At 34.2% G+C, this 21,943-nt stretch overlaps 1 protein-coding gene across 3 annotated transcripts; it reads right to left on the bottom strand.

Annotated features, from left to right (window-relative positions):
- Nucleotides 1–1,493: 1,493 nt before the first annotated feature.
- On the bottom strand, nucleotides 1,494–20,668 carry LOC128182326 (transforming acidic coiled-coil-containing protein 3-like). 3 transcript variants are annotated; one of them, XM_052850910.1, is made up of 18 exons: nucleotides 20,589–20,668; nucleotides 19,602–19,779; nucleotides 17,790–17,971; nucleotides 15,533–17,339; nucleotides 14,353–14,437; nucleotides 13,129–13,184; nucleotides 11,548–11,620; nucleotides 10,592–10,670; nucleotides 9,923–10,091; nucleotides 9,213–9,230; nucleotides 8,304–8,372; nucleotides 7,971–8,182; nucleotides 7,711–7,754; nucleotides 4,880–4,947; nucleotides 3,956–4,057; nucleotides 3,237–3,343; nucleotides 2,857–2,977; nucleotides 1,494–2,634 (listed from the first exon to the last, which is right to left on the bottom strand). In XM_052850910.1, the coding sequence occupies exons 2-18, from the start codon at nucleotides 19,770–19,772 to the stop codon at nucleotides 2,557–2,559; spliced, it is 3,441 nt and encodes a 1,146-aa protein (XP_052706870.1). In that variant the 5' UTR covers nucleotides 19,773–19,779; nucleotides 20,589–20,668; the 3' UTR covers nucleotides 1,494–2,556. The 3 variants fall into 3 exon arrangements, with proteins under 3 accessions (XP_052706870.1, XP_052706871.1, XP_052706872.1); XM_052850911.1 differs by having other exon boundaries at nucleotides 20,541–20,658; XM_052850912.1 differs by lacking the exon at nucleotides 9,213–9,230.
- Nucleotides 20,669–21,943: the final 1,275 nt, after the last annotated feature.

Genomic DNA, 21,943 nt, shown 5'->3' with positions numbered 1-21,943 from the left:
CTGTCCCAAGATATTTATGCAGCACATTTGGCCGATTATTAATGAAAAAACACATACCTGTGAAAAAATGCAATTGAATCGATTAAATGGGAGATTTCTAAGATATCTTCTTTGACATATTATTATTTTTCACTCAGAAAATTCACTGGAACGAAAACAGATTTCTTATACGGAGATTCATAATGGGGAATGTTTACATCTTCTCCATTCGGAAGTATCTCGGAATACCTCACGCAATTTTCCAACGTTTTCATCCGGGTCTACTGAAATACAAAATCCCCGTAGACATCACATTTTTTAGCCGAGTATTGAAACCTGATAAGCTAAAGGGGGCGTTTCAACGGAGAAATCTTTGAAATTTTTCATACTTTTGAATGACTATTACTAGTATTTAAAATCTGTGGTATTTATGAATATCGAGAATTTAAGCATGTGATATCTTGGGACAGAGAATAATTCAAATCGAACTTAAATTTGTAAAACGTGTTATAAACCAGCAATTCTACAAAGCAGACACAGATACGTTTTTCAAAGCGGGGATCTTTCCTAGCTGTGTTGTAACTCCTCGAATGCCCCCGCTGCATGGTAGCCCAAATTTCAAATGCAACATTTAGTCATATTTATGACAGGTTGATAAATCCAACAAGTTTTATCGAACACGTGGTTGCTATTTATGTGTGTAAGAGATGGCGCACAGTAATACTGGTTAGATCGGTTATGTAGAGCATAGTATAATCAATGCAGTTCAACTATTTGGGCTCTAGAATTTCCGCTTTTCAAATGCTTAACGCTCGATCACTCGATTTGCTTTTACACAAATAAGCAGGTATTGAAATGTTCATAATTGAAAAGAATATGAATTAAAAGTGTGTTTGTTGTAGATATCCGTAGTCGATTTCTATTTCAAGAAAACCAGGCAGATACTTTACGGATTTACCATTAACCAGTGTTGTTATGGCTTTGAGTCAGACTGGTAAATATCTTACCATTGTTCGAATAAAAATAAAACTACATTCGGTTTCACATATTTTTTCTTAGATCAAGGCACATAACTCTGTCAAAAAATCATCGATCTTAACAAAAATTTGAACTGTATTTACATTTCTTTTAAAATACCTTTATATGCAACTTTACATATACATCCCTTGAAAAGCTAGAGAGCGGAACTAAAAATTTCTTTTCCAAGTTCGAGGGGCATATCTTGGTTAAAATTGTTCAATAAAATTGGAACAAATTCGAAGTTGACCTACGTATACTTCTATCCATATAATAATTGCATTGCATTAAAAGTGTGCAACTAATGTCAGATAATGAACCAAAAGTTAATGATGATGGAGTAGGCTTTCATTGTATGCTCCAAGCAATTTATGGTGGGGGCATAAAAACAAGGTATGTACCTATTTTCTCTGTCCTTATAATACAGATATGATATAGATGTTACAAAAATGGACAAAAATTAACAAAACTATAAACAATTAACAATACAAGAACAATTTTAGGCATTTCAAAATTTTATTTCTTTACATCAAAGTTAGGAGTATATAGACAAAGAAGAAAAAAGAAAGAAATGACAAACTTTGCCAAAAGGCACATCTATCCCTTGGTGTATAGAAATGATCACTTTCTCAGACATACACATTTACTAAGTATCATCTATTGGTACCTAAAATATTTACCTAAAACTAATAAATATGTCCTCTCTGACATGGTTATTCCCCTTCATAATTCAAGAATATACATTATGCCATAAAAAAAAATAACCAATGCAATGGTTCTTGGGCCAAAAAGTTCAAATTATAATGGCAAACTTGTATTTCTTTTTTTATTGCAAGATTTGGAAAGGGGAATATTTTAACTTGAAATTGCGTATAGAGTTATATCTTCCCCTCTTCAATGTGATAGCAATAAATAAATAAATGTAGCAGCATTTGGCCTAATGTGGCAGTGCCAGAGAATTAATAATACATCAATTTTTTGAATTCATTTTTGACTTCTATAAACTAAACAAATTAACGCTTCTCTAACTCTTAAACACTACTTTATAATATATGCAAACCTTCCCTTTTAAACATAAACAAGGATCTTTAACACATAACATCATTTAAAGAGATTTCGGAGTATGACCATATTAACATGAACCATGCATGAAATGAACAAAATGTACATGTACACATCTTAATAAAGCATGGTCAACCACAATCCACACTCAAAAAATCATATTCAAACATCTTCAATATTCATAAAATAGATATATGTTTTGTGGGATTTAATGTCATTCTAAAAAAAAAATATCAGTACAAACGGTAAGATTTGCTGACAAAGCACTATGATTTTAAAAAATCAACCAAACATCTCTGCTTTAATAACATTGGTCCGAGCCTTGAACTTCAGCCCTATGAACGTTTTGGGGCTCACAAAATGTATGTGGCCAATGGCCATCACTATAAGGTCACCACCATTCCTAGAGGTTGTCGCCATCACTAGAGGTTGTCACCACCCCTAGAGGTTGTCGCCTTCACTAGAGGTTGTCGTCATCACTAGAGGTGGTCGCCATCACTAAAGGTCGTTGCCTCCGGATTCCAGTCTCTGCATGAGTTGGTCACACAATTCAGTCAAGTCCTGGAATTCTTTTGTCTGTATTGATAACACAGAAAATATGGTCATGTCAAAGATCAAAGAAAAGTTTTTACAACAAAAGCAAAGCTAGAAAATAAGGAAGTTTAGTGTGAATTTTCAAAAAAAGAAAAATAAGCAAAGTTGTACTAGGAACCCTCAACATTTTTCCCTATGACAATCTTTTTTACACTTAATCTATTTCTGTATTCCATTTCATAATTTGTGTTTGCAAAGAAGCACCTTTTGTTCCAGCGATTTCTCCGTGCTTTCTAGTTGCATCTCCTTTCTTTTCACCAGGGCCTGAAGTCGGGTTGTCTCCGATGCCGAGTTAGCTTTCACTTTCTCAAGAGATTCGTGTGCACTGAATGAAAATAAAAACACTTAAAATAAATTGTTAAACAAATAAAAATATTTTCGATTACTAAATTCCAAAATTGTTAAAAGAATAAAACAAGAAAATTGCAGTATAAATTTATTAGAGGTTAAACAATACAATATATTATCATATTACCCAGTTTGCCCCCCCCCCCCCCCCAACTACTTACAATCATCAATTTTGGGGGGCGTTTAGACGCTTGGAGTTGAGGAGAGTAGTTTCCCCTTACACCGAGAACACTTACGCTTTGAGCTTCTCCTCCGCCACTTCCTTCAGTTTGAGGAGTCGCTCTTCAGTCTTCTGCAGCTTGCCTTGATAGTCTTCCACACAGGCCTTCAGTGTCTCCTCATTCTGAGAAAATCAAACGTCAGTCAACATAGTACATACAAATATTTTACCTCCTGCTAATTTGTAAGGAAATCATTGGCTAATAGCTGTCACATGGAGACCGTGTATATTCCATACACAGTCAGTACAAAATTTCTGACCATTATGACGTCATTCTTAGAGTATTGCAACGTCAGGTTTTGTACCCAAATTGAAACTTGAAACTTTGTTATAAAATGCTTGATTTTCATTGTTTAATTATTAGCGTTATGTCATCTACACAAAAACAGTCGGTAAGATATATTCGTTACAAAGTCATTTAGTGACCAGGTACAGTATGATACCAGGTTATAAATTTTATACCCAAAATCTATAACTATTCATAATAACAAAAGTCCCTGCTATATTTGAACTCAGGACTCGCAGGTTAGTAGACCGAAACTATACCATTTTTAAAAGAGATAGAAACCCAATTTTGGCACTATGAACAGTGTGGTTGCCAATTTGAAACACACCGTCATAAAAAGTAAAAGTCATGGATTGTCAAGAACCTTAAAATCATCTTTTTAGAATTTTAACTAAAACTGTGATACTATTCATACTCTACATTTTCTGTGAAAATTCCTAAATACTTGCCTTTTTAGCAGTTATCAGAAGTTCCTTGGACTTTTCAAATCGTTTGTGCAAAGCTGAAAACGAGGCTTCTATGGTGTCCACTGACTGGGCGTCTTGCACAGCCTAAAACCAGAGGGCATCTCATTAGAAGACAATCAATCACAATGAACATCAGATATTTCATCATATACCCATCAAATTTTCCTTTCTTGAAACTGTTAATATTACAGGATGTGATCCGATTTTTCTGCATTACCAGCAGGTAATTTTTTTATAAATCAAAATCCAAGTACATGTTATATGCACATCTTTAATATATGTACAATTGATCCCCAAATCAACAAGTTTCTTTTTTGAAACTTTCGGAGGAGTTATCCTTACAATATGGGTATCCTATATGCAATATTCTGCAAAAAATGACGTTGATCTGCACAACATCAACTTCCTATCTTGAAAACTGTAGGAGGAGTTATATGTACAATACGGATACCCTATATGCAATGTTTTGCCAAAAAATGACTAAGTTCAACAGCTGGTATTTTTTTCCCATAGATTATCAAAAATCAAAACCAAGTAATATACACACATATGTACAATTGATCTGCAAAACAGCAACTTCCTATTTTGAAAACTGTATGAGGAGTTATCTGTACCATAGGGGTACCCTTTTGGCAACAGCCCACCCGCCATTTTCACCATTTCAATTTAGAAAACCCGGTTAAAAACGAGACGGTTGGGATTGAAACTGACCGCTCATGGGAGTAGCCGCTGATTAAAGTTGGCCATAACAGCAGGAGTGACTGTAGAACTGTTTCAAATTTTCCCAATTTGAATACCTGGTAGTTTAGGCATCAATTTCCCAACTCTTCAGCCCCTTGAGCAGTTTAAAACCAGAAGGAAAACTCCTGCATGCAAATATACAGAAATGTCTTATGTAATCTGTACCTGATCTTTTACTTTCTGCAATTCCTGTTTTGTTTCTTTTAACTGGCCATTCAACTTCTCTTTTTCTCCTTTAAAAATGTAAAAAAATTATTGGACATAGTGCATTCCGAATAAAACAAGAGGCCCATGGGGCCACATCGCTCACCTGAGCAACAATGGGCGTTCAAAAGATATTGTGCCATATGGTCCCTCGGTAGAATAACAAAAATAAATATTGTCAAGTATTCGAATTTTACATTTATTTTTGCATACACGTAATCTTTGACATTGTACCTTCATGAAATACTATTTTTACCAGAATAAGAAAATCCTTCGCAAGATATAAAACTAAACATTTGGTAGGGGTATACTGGTAAGTTGTTAACTTCCTATTCCCTATATTTTTGTTCTAACCCCCCCCCCCCCCCACACACACACACTTTGTAAAGCGATCAAAATATATGAGAGCATATAGGTACATTTTTTTCATCAACTACATACTAGTTATTGTATTTTTAAAAAAAATATAACAGTTATAGTATTTTATTTTTAAAATCCTACATGTATAGATGTGAAGAAGAAAATTGTACCTCAATGTGCTCAATTCCTCAAATTAAAAACATTCATAAATTTAATTTGTCTTCTCCATTGTAATTAAATGACTGTTATTTACCTTGCGTACAAACCAGGATAATTTTCCGCTGTGATATTTTCTTAGGAATAGCGATAATTACTTTATCCCCGCAACAGAAATGTGTCAGAACTATGGAAACTGTTTTAAATATGTCGTTTTTATTTACTCGTGTCTGGAAAATTATCAAAATTGATGTAGATTTCACATTATTTATTGTATAAAGAGGGGGCCCCAGAGAGTAGGTATACACAGAATATCATTCTTTTATTTTGTTTGTACAAGTATTTAACATACTCTAATTCATATAGAATTTCTAACGTTCAACCAAAATTTCAGCGTCAATCGTAGAATTATAAGCAAGATACAGAGCTCACAGTTCGCCTAGGTTTGAGTCATATTTTGTTCACATGAGTTAATTACATTCAGCTTAAGATTTTTAACTTGGTATTTCCTATTCAGCATTTAAAATGGAAAAAAAAGAATGGCCTAAGATTTTAAATTCTTTTATTCACTCAAGACTAGTTCACTGGTATTTGAGGCTCAAAATGAGTTTATACAAATGTACACAAACACAGTCAAAGATCACATGTACAGTAGGAGTAATAATGACGAAAGAGGGTTAAGTTTACAATACAATAAGTTGTTAAAGTTGGTTTCTGGAAGAACAGACTTTGAAAATTTTCTTAATAAATATTGACAATTGTTTTACTTTTTTAATCTTTTGTTTTTAAGATCTGTGTACAAACATAGGATTGTGAGCAAATCTCTGTATCTTGCTTATAATTCGAAGCTTAACACTCAAATATGGTTAGTAAATAGAATTCGTAAACAATTAAACACAAGAAACATGCACTATAACAAATAAAGAACACAATTTATTTTTTCGAAATGAATCATATATATACATGTATATACCTACATATTTCCATTAGCGATATCAAACTCTATTTAAACTGAATAAACTAGAGAAAATGCCGAACATCTCAACACAACCTATTGCATTAATCTACCATTACGCAAAAGATAATGCCGAATTACCGATAGAATGAATTGTATTTCAGTACTCTTTTGATACATCAGATTTTGCTTAATTTGCGCAGGTAAACAGTTAACTGTTTGATTTACCGAAGTCTCTGTTTGATTTGATACGTAAAAATCACGAAATACAGACGATAGTTCCCAGGTTACAAAGCATAAATAATGAAAACGAAACGAAAATCAGAACAAGCTAACACCAACGTCATGTGTAAACTGTCAACGCATTGAAATATTTAGCCTCAATTTACTTCACAAAATCGGCACCAATATATTTCGCATGTTTCAAAAATTTCCCTTCATACGCGAACTGTTGCATAACAAGCAAATTTATATCATAGTCAGATCGACCCTTTTTCGTATAATGTCATGGCTGCTTTAAACAAAGAACCTCGTTTTAGAAGTATGAGTACGAGTCTTGGTAAAATGGGTATGCAAACCCGGGCCGTGGCAAAATAAAAGCCGGGCAGATCGGCAATCATCAATTCCAAATACGCACTATTTTGCAGCAATATTTACAGCGAATACAAATATATTGGTTTATCAAATATCCTGAAATTTTAATGAGATTGGCAAATTAATAACTGCCAATCTTTTGTTTTGCCCAGGCCAAGTCTTGCCTACCCATTTTACCGGATGCCAAACTCGAAGCTGAAACACGCCTTTCCTTTATTATTATTTTCGTAATAACTCAGATTTGAAACAGAATTAGCACTTAATTTTTGCAATTTATATTTTCCTTCCCATAAGGATAATTTATGCTCAACTACGTTGAATTGGAGTCCGTAGTTCGTGAGAAGAAGATTTTTAAAAATGCACCCCCCTTTTTCTACAGTTTCAAGGTTTTCTCCGCTTTGAATACAGATCGGACTTTTATTTCTGCAATTTAAATTCGCCCTTCCATAATGATGCTTTGTGCCAAATTTGGTTGAAATTGGATAAGCGGTTTTAGAGAAGAAGTTCAAAATGTAAAAAGTTTACAGACGGACGGACAGACAGACGGACGACGGACAAAAGGTGATCAGAAAAGCTCACTTGAGCTTTCAGCTCAGGTGAGCTAAAAAGCAATTCTAGTAATTTTTTTCATTGAGCTGTATAATTGCTAGAAAAAGAGCCCAAAGTTGGCCTCAGTTTTGTAACAAATCCAAAGCAACAACAAATGAAAGAGAACAAGAGAGCTTACCCAACAGCTGATCGATTATGATTTGATATTCCTTTACAACTGATCTATAAATGAAAATAACAAAATATTATTATATACTAGTATATATGATAAAGAGAATGCATAGAAGTATAGAATAAACAGAGAGAGAGAGAGAGAGAGAGAGAGAGAGAGAGAGAGAGAGAGAGAGAGAGAGGGAGAGAGAGCGAGCAAATAAGCCCCTGTACATACATGTACACACTGCCCCTATACATACATGTACACACTTCGCCTATACATACATCATTTGCTTGGTGTCTTCCTCGGCTTTCTGACACTTCTCCTGGCTCTTCGCCACCTCCTCCTTCATCGCTTCTTCCTTCTTCCCGAGTTCCTTCTCCTTCTCTGCCAACTTTTTGCTCCATTCTCTCTGATTGTCCAGCAGAATGCCCTGGAACTCCATTGCTAAGTTTTGTTTTATTCTCAGGATATCCGCCTCTGTGTATTGCAACACCTAAGAGAGAAATATCTTCGCTTTCATTCAGTTGACTTTTCTTAGTATAACTTTGCTCATAAAAGCTGAGAGAGTCAGTGTCATGAAAACAATTGTCTTCTTAAGTCATAAACAATGTTACCTCGATGATTTCACCATTGTCCGTTTTCTGGTTCAGAGACAGAGTGTCCTTGATAACATCTGTAAATTCCTGTAAAAGTAGATTTGAAAATTTTAAACATTTGTTCAAATAAGAGCACAGTCTTAACATGTTATTAAACTGTAAATTCCTGTAAAAGTAGATTTGAAACTGTTAAACATTTGTTCAAATCTTCTGCATTAAGAGCACATAGTCTTTACAAGTTATCAAACTTTAACTCGTTATCAGTTTAATAAATAATCAATTCAAAGTTAAAGGCAAATATTAAAAGGTGCAACCCTCCCATGATTCACTATAAAATGGTATCATGATACAGGTTACCTCCCTTCCTATAACATTCATTAGAATTCCAGTAGTTGTACAAGGACTTATTACATGTATAAAGTACATACCTACTGCTCTTTTGGTTACTTTTGTCAGGTGATTATACTCAATAACTGGATGTAATACTTCACTGATTTATGAGTGATATTTTGCAAGATATTTCAAAGTGTAGCTAAATATGTGAATGCAAACTGAAAAAAAATACACATGATAACTATGTTTCCTTTAGATTTTACAAGCAAGTCAGAAAGTCACTGATGAATATCTATTTGTGTATCAAATGAAATGTTCCTTGTTCAAATTCCCCCCCAAAAAGAATGGAACATAAGACAAACCGTTTGGTAAATTGGAACACAAGACATATTGCTTGGTAAATTGGAACACAACACATACCGTTTGGAAAATTGGAACACAACACATACCGTTTGGTAAATTGGAACACAAGACATACCGTTTGGTAAATTGGAACACAAGACATAATGTTTTGTAAATTGGAACACAAGACACATCGTTTGGTTAATTGGAACACAAGACACACCGTTTGGTAAATTGGAACACAAGACATACCGTTTGTTTTCCCTTGGACTGAAATGTCACATTTACATTGGTTTAAACATAGCACGTGATTGCCTCATATATCTCTATATTTGTTCTGTGAGAAATAATATTAGGCAATATGGCCGTCATTGGTCGACGCTTCGCTTACTCATTTCATAGTATTTTATACATAAACTGCATCCCGTAAGTTCTTAAAGTATTTGGAGTAGTTGCCCTTTGAAATTCTTTAAAATTAGAGTAGTTGCCCTTAGAATATTGACGTCACATTGTTTTGTCTGGAGCAGAACAAAATGGCAGCGTCAAAATTTGCTCAAATCTCTGCAGAGGAAAGGGTGAAAACATTTAAAATTGAAAAGCAACAAAACATTGTAAGTTACATGGGTGAAGCAAAGATTTTGAAAGAGTATTTGAAAGGTGAGATTGAAAATTTTGAAGAGTTTAAATGAGTTAAATTGGACGAGATGTAAGGCATCTTGTACATGGCTTTGCGTAGATCATCGCTATTTGTGAATAAATATGTCGCTTGAAAGTCCTCGAGAAAACAAAACACTTATTAGGTTAGTTACTGACTCACTACGGAAATATATTGGGTTGATCAATCTAATAGAAGGCTCGGCTTCGCCTCGCCATCTATGAAATTGATCAACCCAATATATTTACGTAGTGAGTCAGTAACTAACCTAATAAGTAATATTGGTAAATTAGAACATAAGACATACCGTTTTTCCCTCCGGGGTGTCGGAACACAATAGGTCTAGCGCAGCTGGATTAGACGCTGGGCCCGGGTTGTTAGAGATTGGGGTGTGGTTCTTGACCACTGGGGCCACTCGGCTGTGACTGGCACCACGGGGTGGTGTCCCCATCAATACCATGCTCTCCTCAGCTTCTCTGTGAAACCAATGTAGAAAATCTTACAAGGAGAAACAGAACATACCTCCAATAATTCAAAAAATCTAAAATTATATTTTTCTAGCTATAGGAATATTCAGAATCTTACATGGAGCGGAAGAACACAGACACAAGTACAAACCACGAGGATGCCAGATATTCTGTACAATTACTTGAAACAAGATTCTTAACACTATAATATTTTCCTGCCAAGTCATTCATAAAAGATTTTTTATTGCCTACTACCAATATTTACAAGATCTTCCTGTGCTTAGAAAATTTAGTACAGATATCATGGACTGTAAGATTCAATATACAAGTTTTTCATCACTTAAACATTTACTGTAAGTCAGGTCTATTAACCACAGAAGATATCTTAATGAAATAAAAAAAAACCATTATTAAGATCATTGCATTAATCTCCCTGTTATCCAACTATTGTAAACATACAGATATATGATAATGACAGTGACACAGAAATAAATGACAAGGATACTAACAGCTGTCTCAGCTTCTGGTCGTAGACACTGCCACGCCTCATACTCATCCGCCTCACGTCAATGCTGGCCCGGCGAGGATCTGTTAATATAAATCAGACACGTAATTATAATAGTCAAAGGACATCAATGCTGGCCCAACAAGGATTTGTTAATATAAAACGTACACTTAAATATTAATATTAATCAAAGGCCAACTTTAACCATTATCACCTACCATAATTTGTATATATTCTTTCACTTAAGCTATGATCATTATTTAATATATATATACTTTTCAATTAATGTACGTTGCAATCACCATAATCTGATTTATCATGCTTATTAATCCTTCTATTTGATTATTTCTCTAGATGCCTTTGTCTGGCCTTATCAGATTGTTATACCAATTTCATTATGAAATTGATTCTTAAGGTCAAGATCTAGTAAATGAAAGGTGCCTACAGGTTTATGAAATTCAAGATATAAATTCTTTCAATGATGCTTTATAACAATATCTTTGTTTCATAGGGTGTACCGGGGCTTAAATATTTGGTAAACTCAATGAAAAATCATGTTTTATACAACCATTTTCTATGAAATATGAAGGATAAATGTAACAAATTTTGGACTTTTGTCCATTTTTGACTTATGAAATATATCTAGAATGCCTACAGTTTCTCGAAAAACGGCATTTAACAAGCTCTTGACCTCCTCTTTAAAATTATGTCAAATTGAATATAGGAACCGGGATTACTTTTCACGTGATTAAATATAGAATATTAAAATATTGTTTTATTTTCTACATAGTTCCTTTAAAAGCTGTAAAATACGGGAAAAGATTCACCAAAATCAATTATGACGTCATAATAGTTCTAGCACCAAAAGACACTCTGGAATCATTTACTAGATCTTGACCTTACGGAGATAACTCTCAATCTGAAAGGCAGTAATAAGATTCAGTGTTTTTTTCTGTTTACCTGTCACCGGAAGGTCCACCAAGGGGTCAAACTTGACGTACAGTGACAGTCGTGACAGGGCTGATTCCGCTATCTACAGGCGATTGTATGCAAACATTGAAAAAACATATTAAACGGGTGATAGTATAGGCAAATGTTTATATACGCAATTAATGTACATCATTAAGTTCAATAACAATATTCTACACAATGTGAATTACTTTTTTGTTGCATTAAGATATCAGAATAGAATAACAAGTAGTCAACTGAACATTATGACGACCCATTAAGTCAAAAAAAAAAAAAAAAAGCTTTTGATATTCACCCCTTTAAAAGAAAAAAAAAAAAAGCTTTTAAGGTGGCTCTATACACCACTTTTTGATGACGCAGTACGCAAAAAAGTAAATCTGGAAGTATGCAATTCCGGTCCTGGCTGATTTAAACTGAGGCGAATTGCATGGGGACCGCTCTTTTGAAAAAATTGTTAAATGAATAGATTTAATTTGATAATTGGAAAATTCATTACTTACAAGTAATGTGGTATGTGACACCTTCACGTTGTGTGGTATTATTTATCGAAATAAACAATAAAATCAAGTATAATTTTTTAGATAGTTTCTTTCCCTTCATTGATATGTTACTCCGTAGAGCAGTGGGTTAGTGGGTTCACTGCAAACCTGTAGGTCATGAGTTCGATTCCCGTTGAGAGCGATAAATTTTTTAACTTTCAAAAATTTTCTAAAACGTATTTTTTGTTGAATACTGTGAAAGAAAATTCTAAGGTTGCAGTGAAAGTATTTAAATTATATATACTTTAATGCACATTAATATCGACAGATGTTCCTTACAACCTTAAGGGGATGGGAGGGTTGCTTTGAATTTCTCTCAGGTTGGGATACATAAATCCTATTAGCCAAGTCAATTTCCCCTTTATTTAATAGACTTAGGTTTGCATTAAAGCGAATATATTCACTTATACAGGCCCATAATGTAATTTATGTATTTATCATTCAAACATTATATTTAGGAAATTTTCTTCAACTCAGAAATGAAAAGTCCCCAATGTGTTTGGACCTTGGGACTTAGGAACGATAACCCTTACCTGAGGAACTTTCATACCAAATAAAATTTAAAATATTTTTTGTGTTTAATTGCAATGATTTTCATTCAATTTTTTATGTCACATTTATTAAAATACATTTTCTTATAACATCAAGCAACTTTTTCAGATGATTTGTCAACAGAGTAAAAAAATATGAAAAATTATTTTTGGGGAAAATACTAAAAAAAATTGCAATAATAACATTTTTGAATGTTAAGAAAAGTTATATATTTTTTTGTGTGTCCGAAGGAAATATCCATCATACGACAAAAAAATTCTCTCAATTTATTAATAGCTTTCTTTTTAAAAAATATTTTACAAAAACACGAAAAAACATTTTAAAATTCTTTAAAAATACCTATAGTATCCCTATCATCATTTTAATATTTGATAAGTATATGTTCTGTGGTCTTCTATTGAAAATTGGAATAAACTGTGGGTGTATAGAGCCAACTTAATATTCACCCTTTTTTAAAAAAAAAGTTACTTTTGATACTCACCACTTTATTGGTTCCAAACTGTTCCAAGACGTCAAAATCTGCCGGATCACTGAACACTAGAAAGATGGAAAAAAACACAAATAGAATATGAGTTATAACTTATTTGTCTGATGCATACACTTGTAATGTTTCAACACTTGAGTCTGAAATTGGCCCAAATCAAAGAAACATATCACTCGGTTAGTTAGCTAGTTTAATACTGTTGACCATTACTCCTTTTTTTCGTAGAGACATTACTTTTTGCATTTTTTCCCAATGACACAAAGAATCTGTAATTGTTTACTGCCAAGAGAAGAAACAACACACAGAGAGAAACAGAGTCCAGAGCTCATTTGCATATATCAGCAGGGCAAAAAAATAAATAATGCATTGGTTCTCAGGTCAAAATATTCTAAATAAAATGAGGCAGGCAGGTATATTATTTAATTGAAAGAGATTTTCCAGGAGGAATAACTCAATATTTATAGCTTTACTTCACATTGAAAATAGAATTATTCTCCTTTTTTAACAAGAGATGTTTGTGAGACACTTATGCCCCCTACCTTGGAAACATCCACCAGGAAAATGAATGGAAACTGCAAATAATTGGAATTTTTCTAAGTCAAAGGGGCATAATTCTGTCGAAAATTGCTTAAACAAACCCAAAATCGTACTAGACCTAGAAATTATTATAATTAATGTGTGTACTAAATTTCATTTCAATAAGTGCAACCTCTGCAAAGAAAATGAACGGAAACAGCAAATGAGTGGAATTTTACTAAGTCCAAGGGGCATAACTCTGTCAAAAATTGCTTGATCATACCCAATATCGAACTTGACCTAGATATTATTATGATAAATCTGTATACCAAATTCATTCAATACGTACAATCTCTGCGAAGAAAATGAATGGAAAAAACTATTGTTGGACCGACCGACCGACGGACAGACAGACAGACAGAGCCAAAATCGAACTAGACCTAGATATTACATTTTAATAAATGTACATACCAAATTTCATTACAATACGTGCAACCTCTGCAAAGAAAATGAACGGAAAAAACTATTGTTGGACCGACCGACCGACGGACAGACAGACAGAGGCAAAGTAATATGCCCTCCCTTCTTCAAAGGGGGGCATAATAAGGCAATTAAATTAATCAAAGCGACAGCATTTTAACTAATCCAGCTGTGCCTGGATACCAATACATCTATTTTATTTAGCCTGAATGAATACAAGCTTACATGTGGAGCTGGCTGGTTTGAAGTCATCGTCACAGAGACCAAACTCACTCATCGTGAAAGGACACGTCTTCCTGGGCGTCTTTTTCTATTTGATACAATGAAACAGACATGTATAACTTTACATACAGCTTGATACATGGATACCATGTTCAAGTTTGGAGTCAATGTGAAACTGTTATCTGTTATTCGTGATCCTTTATAAAACTTAGACATAAACAGGAAGTAAGCAAGACAATTTCAGCATTTTACTTAGTAATGAAAAATGTTCCTTTAACCATTTGCCAACATCCGACCCCTACAATTTTAATAACCATCCATCTTTAAAACTGTAAATTATACGACATGTACTTAAAAAAAAAAGGCATCACTTAAATCTGCTTGCCCCGATTTTATATCAAATTTAATGCACGCTTTGAAACGATGGCTATGCTTAGTATATGTATAATAATAGACATTGCAGTAGTTTTTCCATTCACTTATGCCAAATTTCAATGAAGAAAAATACGTACAAAATTTGCTAACAAAACAAAGGACATTAAAAGGTACTGCTTTATTTCGCCTCATGTTAAATTTCACCCCTGACGACGAGACGGGTATGGTTGTATTACGAATTTGACATCGCTTTAAATAAAGGTAGAAATGATCAGACAAATTACAAATAAACATGTGTAAGTTTTGTTTGCTAATATTACTGAAGTCTGCTTTCTTTACAAACAATGCATAGCATGCGGGTTGAATAACCTCAATCATTCGGGGGATGAAACCAAGCGGTTTCCTTTTCTAAATATTATCGTGATGCATTTTGGTTTGTTTTTTCGTTTGCCCAAAAAGAAATTATTTTTATTTACTTTGAATATTTCTAACTATGAAAGGAGACCGATTCTGCTGGTGTAATTTATTTGAGAAAGTCCATAACTTTCTAAGATAAACGATTTGTATGGAAAAAGTTTTGATACTGTAATAACAAAAAATTCGGACCAAGCAGCTTTAGGTTTAAATCAGGCCCCGGGGCCATTAAACTTAAACGAGCTTACTTTTGATCTAAGTCTCAGTTTTACAAAAGGAATATATAGTGGAAAAGTGAGACTGAGATCAAAAGTGAGCTCGTCTAAGTTTTATGGCCCGGGGCCAGATAATTTCTTGTTCCTACTGTTTTTCTTAAGCACTGTAAGAAACTTACTGCTGGACCAGTAGGGGTTTTAAAGGGGTCATCCTGAAGGATAGAAGAGGAGTTGTGTAATTTGCTAGCATGCAGTCCAGAAAATGGACTAGCACTGGTCTCACTTCCCATCAGATCCCTCTCAAACTCATTCTTCCCGAGTTTTATTGAGGTAGATTCCTCATTTTTATTGATGGAATTTTCCTTGTTTTCAGTTGGCTTCTCACAGACTTTAAGGGAATTTGCTACTTCTGAATTTACTGCTAATGGGTCTGAATTATCAGGTTTTGTTGCAGAAAGTGGTGAATTTGCCATTTTATTTTTTGTTGCAAAGGGATCAGTTTCCTCTTTTTTATTTGTTGTGGTGGGAGAATTAGCAACCTTGGACTTGGTTCCAAATGGATCCAACTCTTTTCCGTTTGGTGAATTTGCAACTTTTGATTTGGTTGCAAAAGGGTCCATTTCTTGTGTTGCATTTTGTTGAGCTGGAGAATTTGCAACTTTTGATTTGGTTGCAAAAGGGTCCATTTCTTCTGTTGCATTTAGTTCAGCTGGAGAATTTGCAACTTTTGACTTGGCTGCAAAAGGGTCCATTTCTTCTGTTGCATTTTGTTGAACTGGAGAAATTGCAATTTCTGATTTGGTTGCAAAAGGGTCAGTTTCATCATTTGCACCTTTACATATAGGGGAGTTCACCAAATTCGTTTTTGTTGCAAATGGATTAATGTCTTCATTAATTTCTTTTGCATTAGGTGAATTTGCAACCTTTGACTTTGTTGCAAAAGGATCTTCATCTGTTTCCATTGATGAACTTTCTACTTTAGTTTGCATTGGAAAGGGATTTGCATTTTCAGTAACAACATCATTTGTTGGAGAATTTTGAACTTTAGAAACAGTTGCAAAGGGATCAGATGTTTCCATTTCTGAGTGCTGCATGCCTGGACTATTGACAATCTTGGATTTAGTTTGGAAAGGATCTGTCCCCTCTTGCTCCAACATTGGTCCCAAGGAACTTTCTACTTTAGATTTGATTGCAAATGGGTCAGCAATGTCATCTACCTCCATGGGCTCAGCCTGGGAATTTTCCAGTTCTGTTGAAAAATGGCCATCTATACCGTCGTCCTTCTTCTTGGGAGGTGTGTTCATGACATTCGTCTTGGTAGCAAATGGATCTACATTTTCGTCTGTGTCTTTAACATTAGAGTTCTTTACACCATCTGGATTTGAATCAGAACAATTTGTCTTTTGAGTTGGATCTGGACTGTTCATAAGTTGCTTCTTGGGCTGAAAAGGATCAATGTCCTCAAAACTCTGACTGAATATATCATCCGATTGCTCGGCTACAATGGCATCCAGAAGTTGTCCCTGTTTCTTGTCCTTTATGGCTGGAGACTCGATTAACCTGATGAATGGATTGTCTTTCACACTCTGTAGCTCTGACAAGGAGGTATTGCTTTCCTTTCTCTCTGCATCATCTCCCTCTTCTTCTTTTCTATCTTCTTTTGGAGAACTCTGGTCTAAACTGCTGCCGGTCTTTGATACAGGAGAATTCTGCACTGCTGCTTTGGTCACAAATGGATTCACTTCATCCAAGTTGTCAAAGTCAATATCATAACTTCCCTTGGCTGCAGACAGGGGAGGTGATGAGGGCTCCACTGAAATCTCCTCAGTTTCCTTGTCCTCATTTCCCTCAGAGTTCCTCAGCTCCTCAGTTTGATGACTTTCCCCCTCTTCCTCATTTAGAACTGCAGAGTCTTTTTGAGGGTTTTTATCTACTGAAACATCTTTCATTTGTGAATTTTCTGTTTCCATTTCCTCTTTTTCCTCCCTGTAAAATAAGTTGAATATTTAAATGTATTAAAAACACTCAATTCACATTTTTTTTTCACTTTCATTCTAAGTTGGGTCATGATGAGCTAACTACAATGAAACAATTGAAAAAAAAAACCTGTGGACTTTTGGCAATTGCACAATATTTCTAGTTTTTAAATTTTTTTTCTTCAACAAATACAAGTCAATCATGAAATACAATTTTTCCTGTAATTACAACATGACTCAAGTATTTCTTTTTCTTTAATGTAAAGTACATGCATCTCCTAGCTGTAGAGGCATAAGATACACATAATTGTCCTTCATAATTCATTACAGATGCTTAAATTGACATTAAAAATGTGTGGTCATACACAGAAATAATTAACGTAAAAAATCCCTGAAAACATTAATAATACAGTAAACTCAATACAGGATCAACATGAAAAGTTACGTGAACTTGACTTACAATGGTAATTTATTGATAACTTCCAGCATAATTTCGCGAGCCATTTTGAGGTACTCCTGGTGTTGCGCTTTAGTGACAACGGCCGTGCGTTCTGACCAGTTCTCTTTCTCGTCCAGTACTCGTATATCCTCAAAGCGAGTGGGTGTTGACTTTTTGACATTATGGGGCGTTTCAAATTTCACCTTCAAAATCAAGCATCCTAATTTATACTTGAGGTATACATAATTTAACATGCAAAATTAAGATATTTTGTCAAAATTCTTAATGAAAGTTACACTAGCATTTAATATACGTCACTAGTATTTACATTTCTGAATCATTAATTGTGAAAGAGTATTGAATACTATAAGAGGAACTTGATTTAAACAATAACATTTCTACATATATATGTCAAATTGTCTTCACTTGGACTAAAAAAACAAACCTTATATTAAATTTTTTGTATTAGTATCAAGATTATCACTTGGATTTGGGTGCTTAGCCATCTTTGATATGTTAATGTCTAATCTGATTCCAAGCACTGTTGCTAGTAACATTCAATGCTTTGAAAGAAGAAGTTTTTCAAATCTCATAAAAATACATGTATACCATCTTGAACATGTGTGTATACAAAGTACCAAGTTATGCACTTCTTGTTTTAAAAAATAATTACCCGGGTACAACTTCAACAATTTGGCATATTGCTAAGATTTGGTAAAAAATGATTTTCTCATAGTTTAAAAAAAACAAAAAAAAAGTGTCTGCAGCCATAGCCCACAACGGAATTATACTCTGTCCCGAGGTTTTTCTTCCACCTCTTTTTGCTTGATATTTCAATAAAAGTAAATACCTTTGTGCTCAAACTACGTTCATCCACTAATATAAAAAATGTCCAGATTATCTGTTATGAAACGCCCCCTCTACCGCCTCAGGTTTCAATACACATCCCGAAATTGAAAGTCTACGGAGATTTTGCATTGCAACAGCCATTAATAAGCCCGGATGATAACGTTAAAAAATTGCGCGATGTATTCCGAGTGTATTCCGAATGGAGAGAAGATGTAAACATTCCCCATTATAAATCTCCCTAAGGAATCTGTTTTCGTTCCTGTTAATTTTTCTGAGTGGAAAGGGATAATTGTTCAGTGAAGATATCTTGGATATATTCCCTTTTAACGATTTCAACTGTATTTCTTTCACAGGTTTGTGTAATTTTATTAAAAATCATCAAAAAGCGATGGAAGCAATAACTTGGGACAGACTATTATATATTTTTTGTAATATAACATGATAAACTTATATAATGTGAGTTTCATCAAGGGCAACAGCTGCGGACATATTTTACTAATACTGTTAAAAAACCCACTAAGGAGCTGGTGTGTTCTGCTCAGTATTATGAAAACTATGGGAAAATGCACTATTTATGACGTGACAACCTTGCGAAAGTTTAATCACGTAACTATTAATAGATTCTTAATTCATGGGTATTCTTGTGTAAATTAATAAAACGTTACATTTCAATTGTTTGTGATATTTTTAAAAAATCACTCAGAAACCGGGCAAAATATGACTGAAACTGTACCTTGTTCTTCGTTTGTATACATATCATTGCATATGGGGATGATGTTTTATCAAAACATTGCACCATAATTTGTTACTCGATCCTGTGATTCAAATTAGCTCTTTTAATAAGCTAATCTTATATATAATTTTTTAATAATAATATCAATTTTGAATACACTATTCTCAAGTCAATTTTCCTCAGATTGGTAAATTTCAACCTCTCTTTGACATGAATATAGGTGCTATAGTACACCTTTCCCCTGTTTTCACCTTGAGTCCTTTGTGGACAGGAGTACAGAGCTGGATGAGGTTGTCTTGCTGTGAAGGTTTCAGAATGGACTTCTTCACCACCGGTGGAGTGCCCATCAATAAAGGAGGCATGGTATCCCCAGACAGCGAGTTCTCACAATTCTCACTCAACTCCAGCAAGTTTTCATCCATTTTATTTCTGTTGAAAATATTAATAGCAAATTTCAAAATAGCTTTCTCAGCGAGTATCAACACTAAAAAATTTCAAATCAAATTGAGGGTTCTCTCTGGTTAAATATTTCCAGTAATAATCAGTGTTTGTCAAGTTTATATCAGTAAAGCTAGTCCTAAAAAGAATAATCTTACCGTGACCAGGCTACGCTCAGTTCACAGTAAGAATTTGTCCCATATACTTGCAATGTAGCAGCCGCGAAGCGGATCTGCTTCGCGTCAATTTTAAGTCTGTTAAAAATAATATGCAGGGGAAAAACACATTTTTATACTTTACAAACCTCTTTGAACATGCAGATATAGTTAATTCCATAAAATATCTATTTAATAAGTCGTACTAAGGTAATAAGGGGGGGGGCTGGCGTAGTATATAACTTCATTTTCACTCCTCACTTCCTTATTTTCATATCAATTTTTTACATACTCCCAAAAAAGTGGGGGGACCAACTCCATGATAATTCAATTTTTTATATATGTAAATTTTTAAAAAATTGTTGCTGCGCAAAAAATTAGGGGGGGGGGGCAGGCCCCCCTGATGATACGTGCCTGTGTAGAATCGAGAGGTATATTGTATTGTTTACAATAACAGGCAAGTATATTCATAACATTGTCAAGCAGAGACCGTTTCACAGTCAAAATATTATCGTTGTCTCGAAACCGATCGAAATCCATGTTATTAAATGACAGTTGAAATCAGCACAATATTTTGTAGGCCTTTGTCAGTTTTACCTTTGATATTGTAATCAAAAACAGAATTCTCCAGATTTTAAGGCTTACAATTTTTAAAATCTTGTCTTGTTTTTCTTTTACCGCTTCCCTTTGAAATTAAACAGGAAGTATCATTTGCGCATGCTTGAACTTAATTCGGATTACCTCGCATGGTTCCCTATTTGAATCAAGCGTAGGACAATGTCGGAAACGTACCGAATATCTTAAAATATTTACAGTCAAGTCGTACACAGACCAACTCGTATACAGGTCAACTCGTATACAAAGTTTTCCGCATAAAAATGACCGGACAATCGGGACATCTCTTAATCAAAGTACTGAAAGTACTGTTAGACGGTGGCGTCGTTTGAAAGTGGCATATTACATGTGTGATAATTCTTGTTGTCGAAATCCGCGGCCAGTCTCACATACATGTATCAAATACTTAACACTTATTCGCATAACTGGTCGTGAGTTTCCTACATGGATAATTCTGTGGAAATCTTAGCTGTGATCTCAATCCACACTTTACAAATGCTGTGTCTCTTGGCCGTTATCTTTTGGGGAAAACCCATAGATTTATCACAGTAACCATTGTAGTATAGAAGTTTGTGTCTATATTTTGTATCTATATGTTTGTATCTATATCAGTTGACATTAAAACCCCGTTTTCGGTAATACTATGTATTTTGATTACCCCAGAATGACTTATCAAATATGTGGGTTGCCACCACATATTGAATGAATAAATCAAATCCTAAGCGATTTCATCACAGTACGCCCAAATATTTGATTGTATAAAGAAGGGGAATTTTGGTTTTTTCCCTTTTGACCTTTGGGTTGACCCCGCAAAGGGGAACAACTTTTGGAAAGTGTGGATTAGACTATTGTGCTTTAAATATATTGTAGATTTCTTAAAGTAACGAGAACAAATAAAGCTTTGGTATGATAAAATACTTATCAGGTTTTTACTAACTATTTGGGCATACATGTAGTATGTTTATTGACCCTCTCGACAGTATTTTGCCTCAATTTCTTCACGGGGAAAAAGTTGCAGTCTTGTGGACCATCACACTTGGTTTTGTCCTCATAGTCAGTTTATACATTTAGGTGTAAAGAAAACGGAATGGATTTACAAAAACCTGTTTGATAAAACTGGTATTGCTTTTGGAATGCACGTCATCATGAAACAGAAGAGTCAATCAATATTTTATCTTCGACTTTAGTGGATTATTTCCATTTGCTCACAACGAAAGTGAATGAAACTTTGAAAAAAAAATATCATACAATATTCAGTCGCGACAGATTCATTAATCAACGTTTTAAAGTACATTGATTCTATTGTATTTAGCTATAGATTTATTCAAATCTTTTGAATGAATTCGGGAAAGTCACATGTATATTTTATCGCTTCTCAGTACACT

The sequence above is a fragment of the Crassostrea angulata genome, chromosome 4 (assembly GCF_025612915.1).
Source record: "Crassostrea angulata isolate pt1a10 chromosome 4, ASM2561291v2, whole genome shotgun sequence".
Taxonomy (NCBI): Eukaryota; Metazoa; Mollusca; class Bivalvia; order Ostreida; family Ostreidae; genus Magallana; species Magallana angulata.
This window is presented reverse-complemented; position numbering and strand designations above follow the sequence as displayed.

Excerpts from the sequence above, each read along its gene's own strand:
- LOC128182326 (XM_052850910.1), bottom strand. The coding sequence starts at position 19,772 with ATGGATGAAAACTTGCTGGAGTTGAGTGAGAATTGTGAGAACTCGCTG. Across the intron at positions 17,340-17,789 it reads GTTATCAATAAATTACCATT|GGAGGAAAAAGAGGAAATGG; the intron begins GTAAGTCAAGTT and ends CTTATTTTACAG. Across the intron at positions 14,438-15,532 it reads AAACCCCTACTGGTCCAGCA|AAAAAGACGCCCAGGAAGAC; the intron begins GTAAGTTTCTTA and ends TGTATCAAATAG.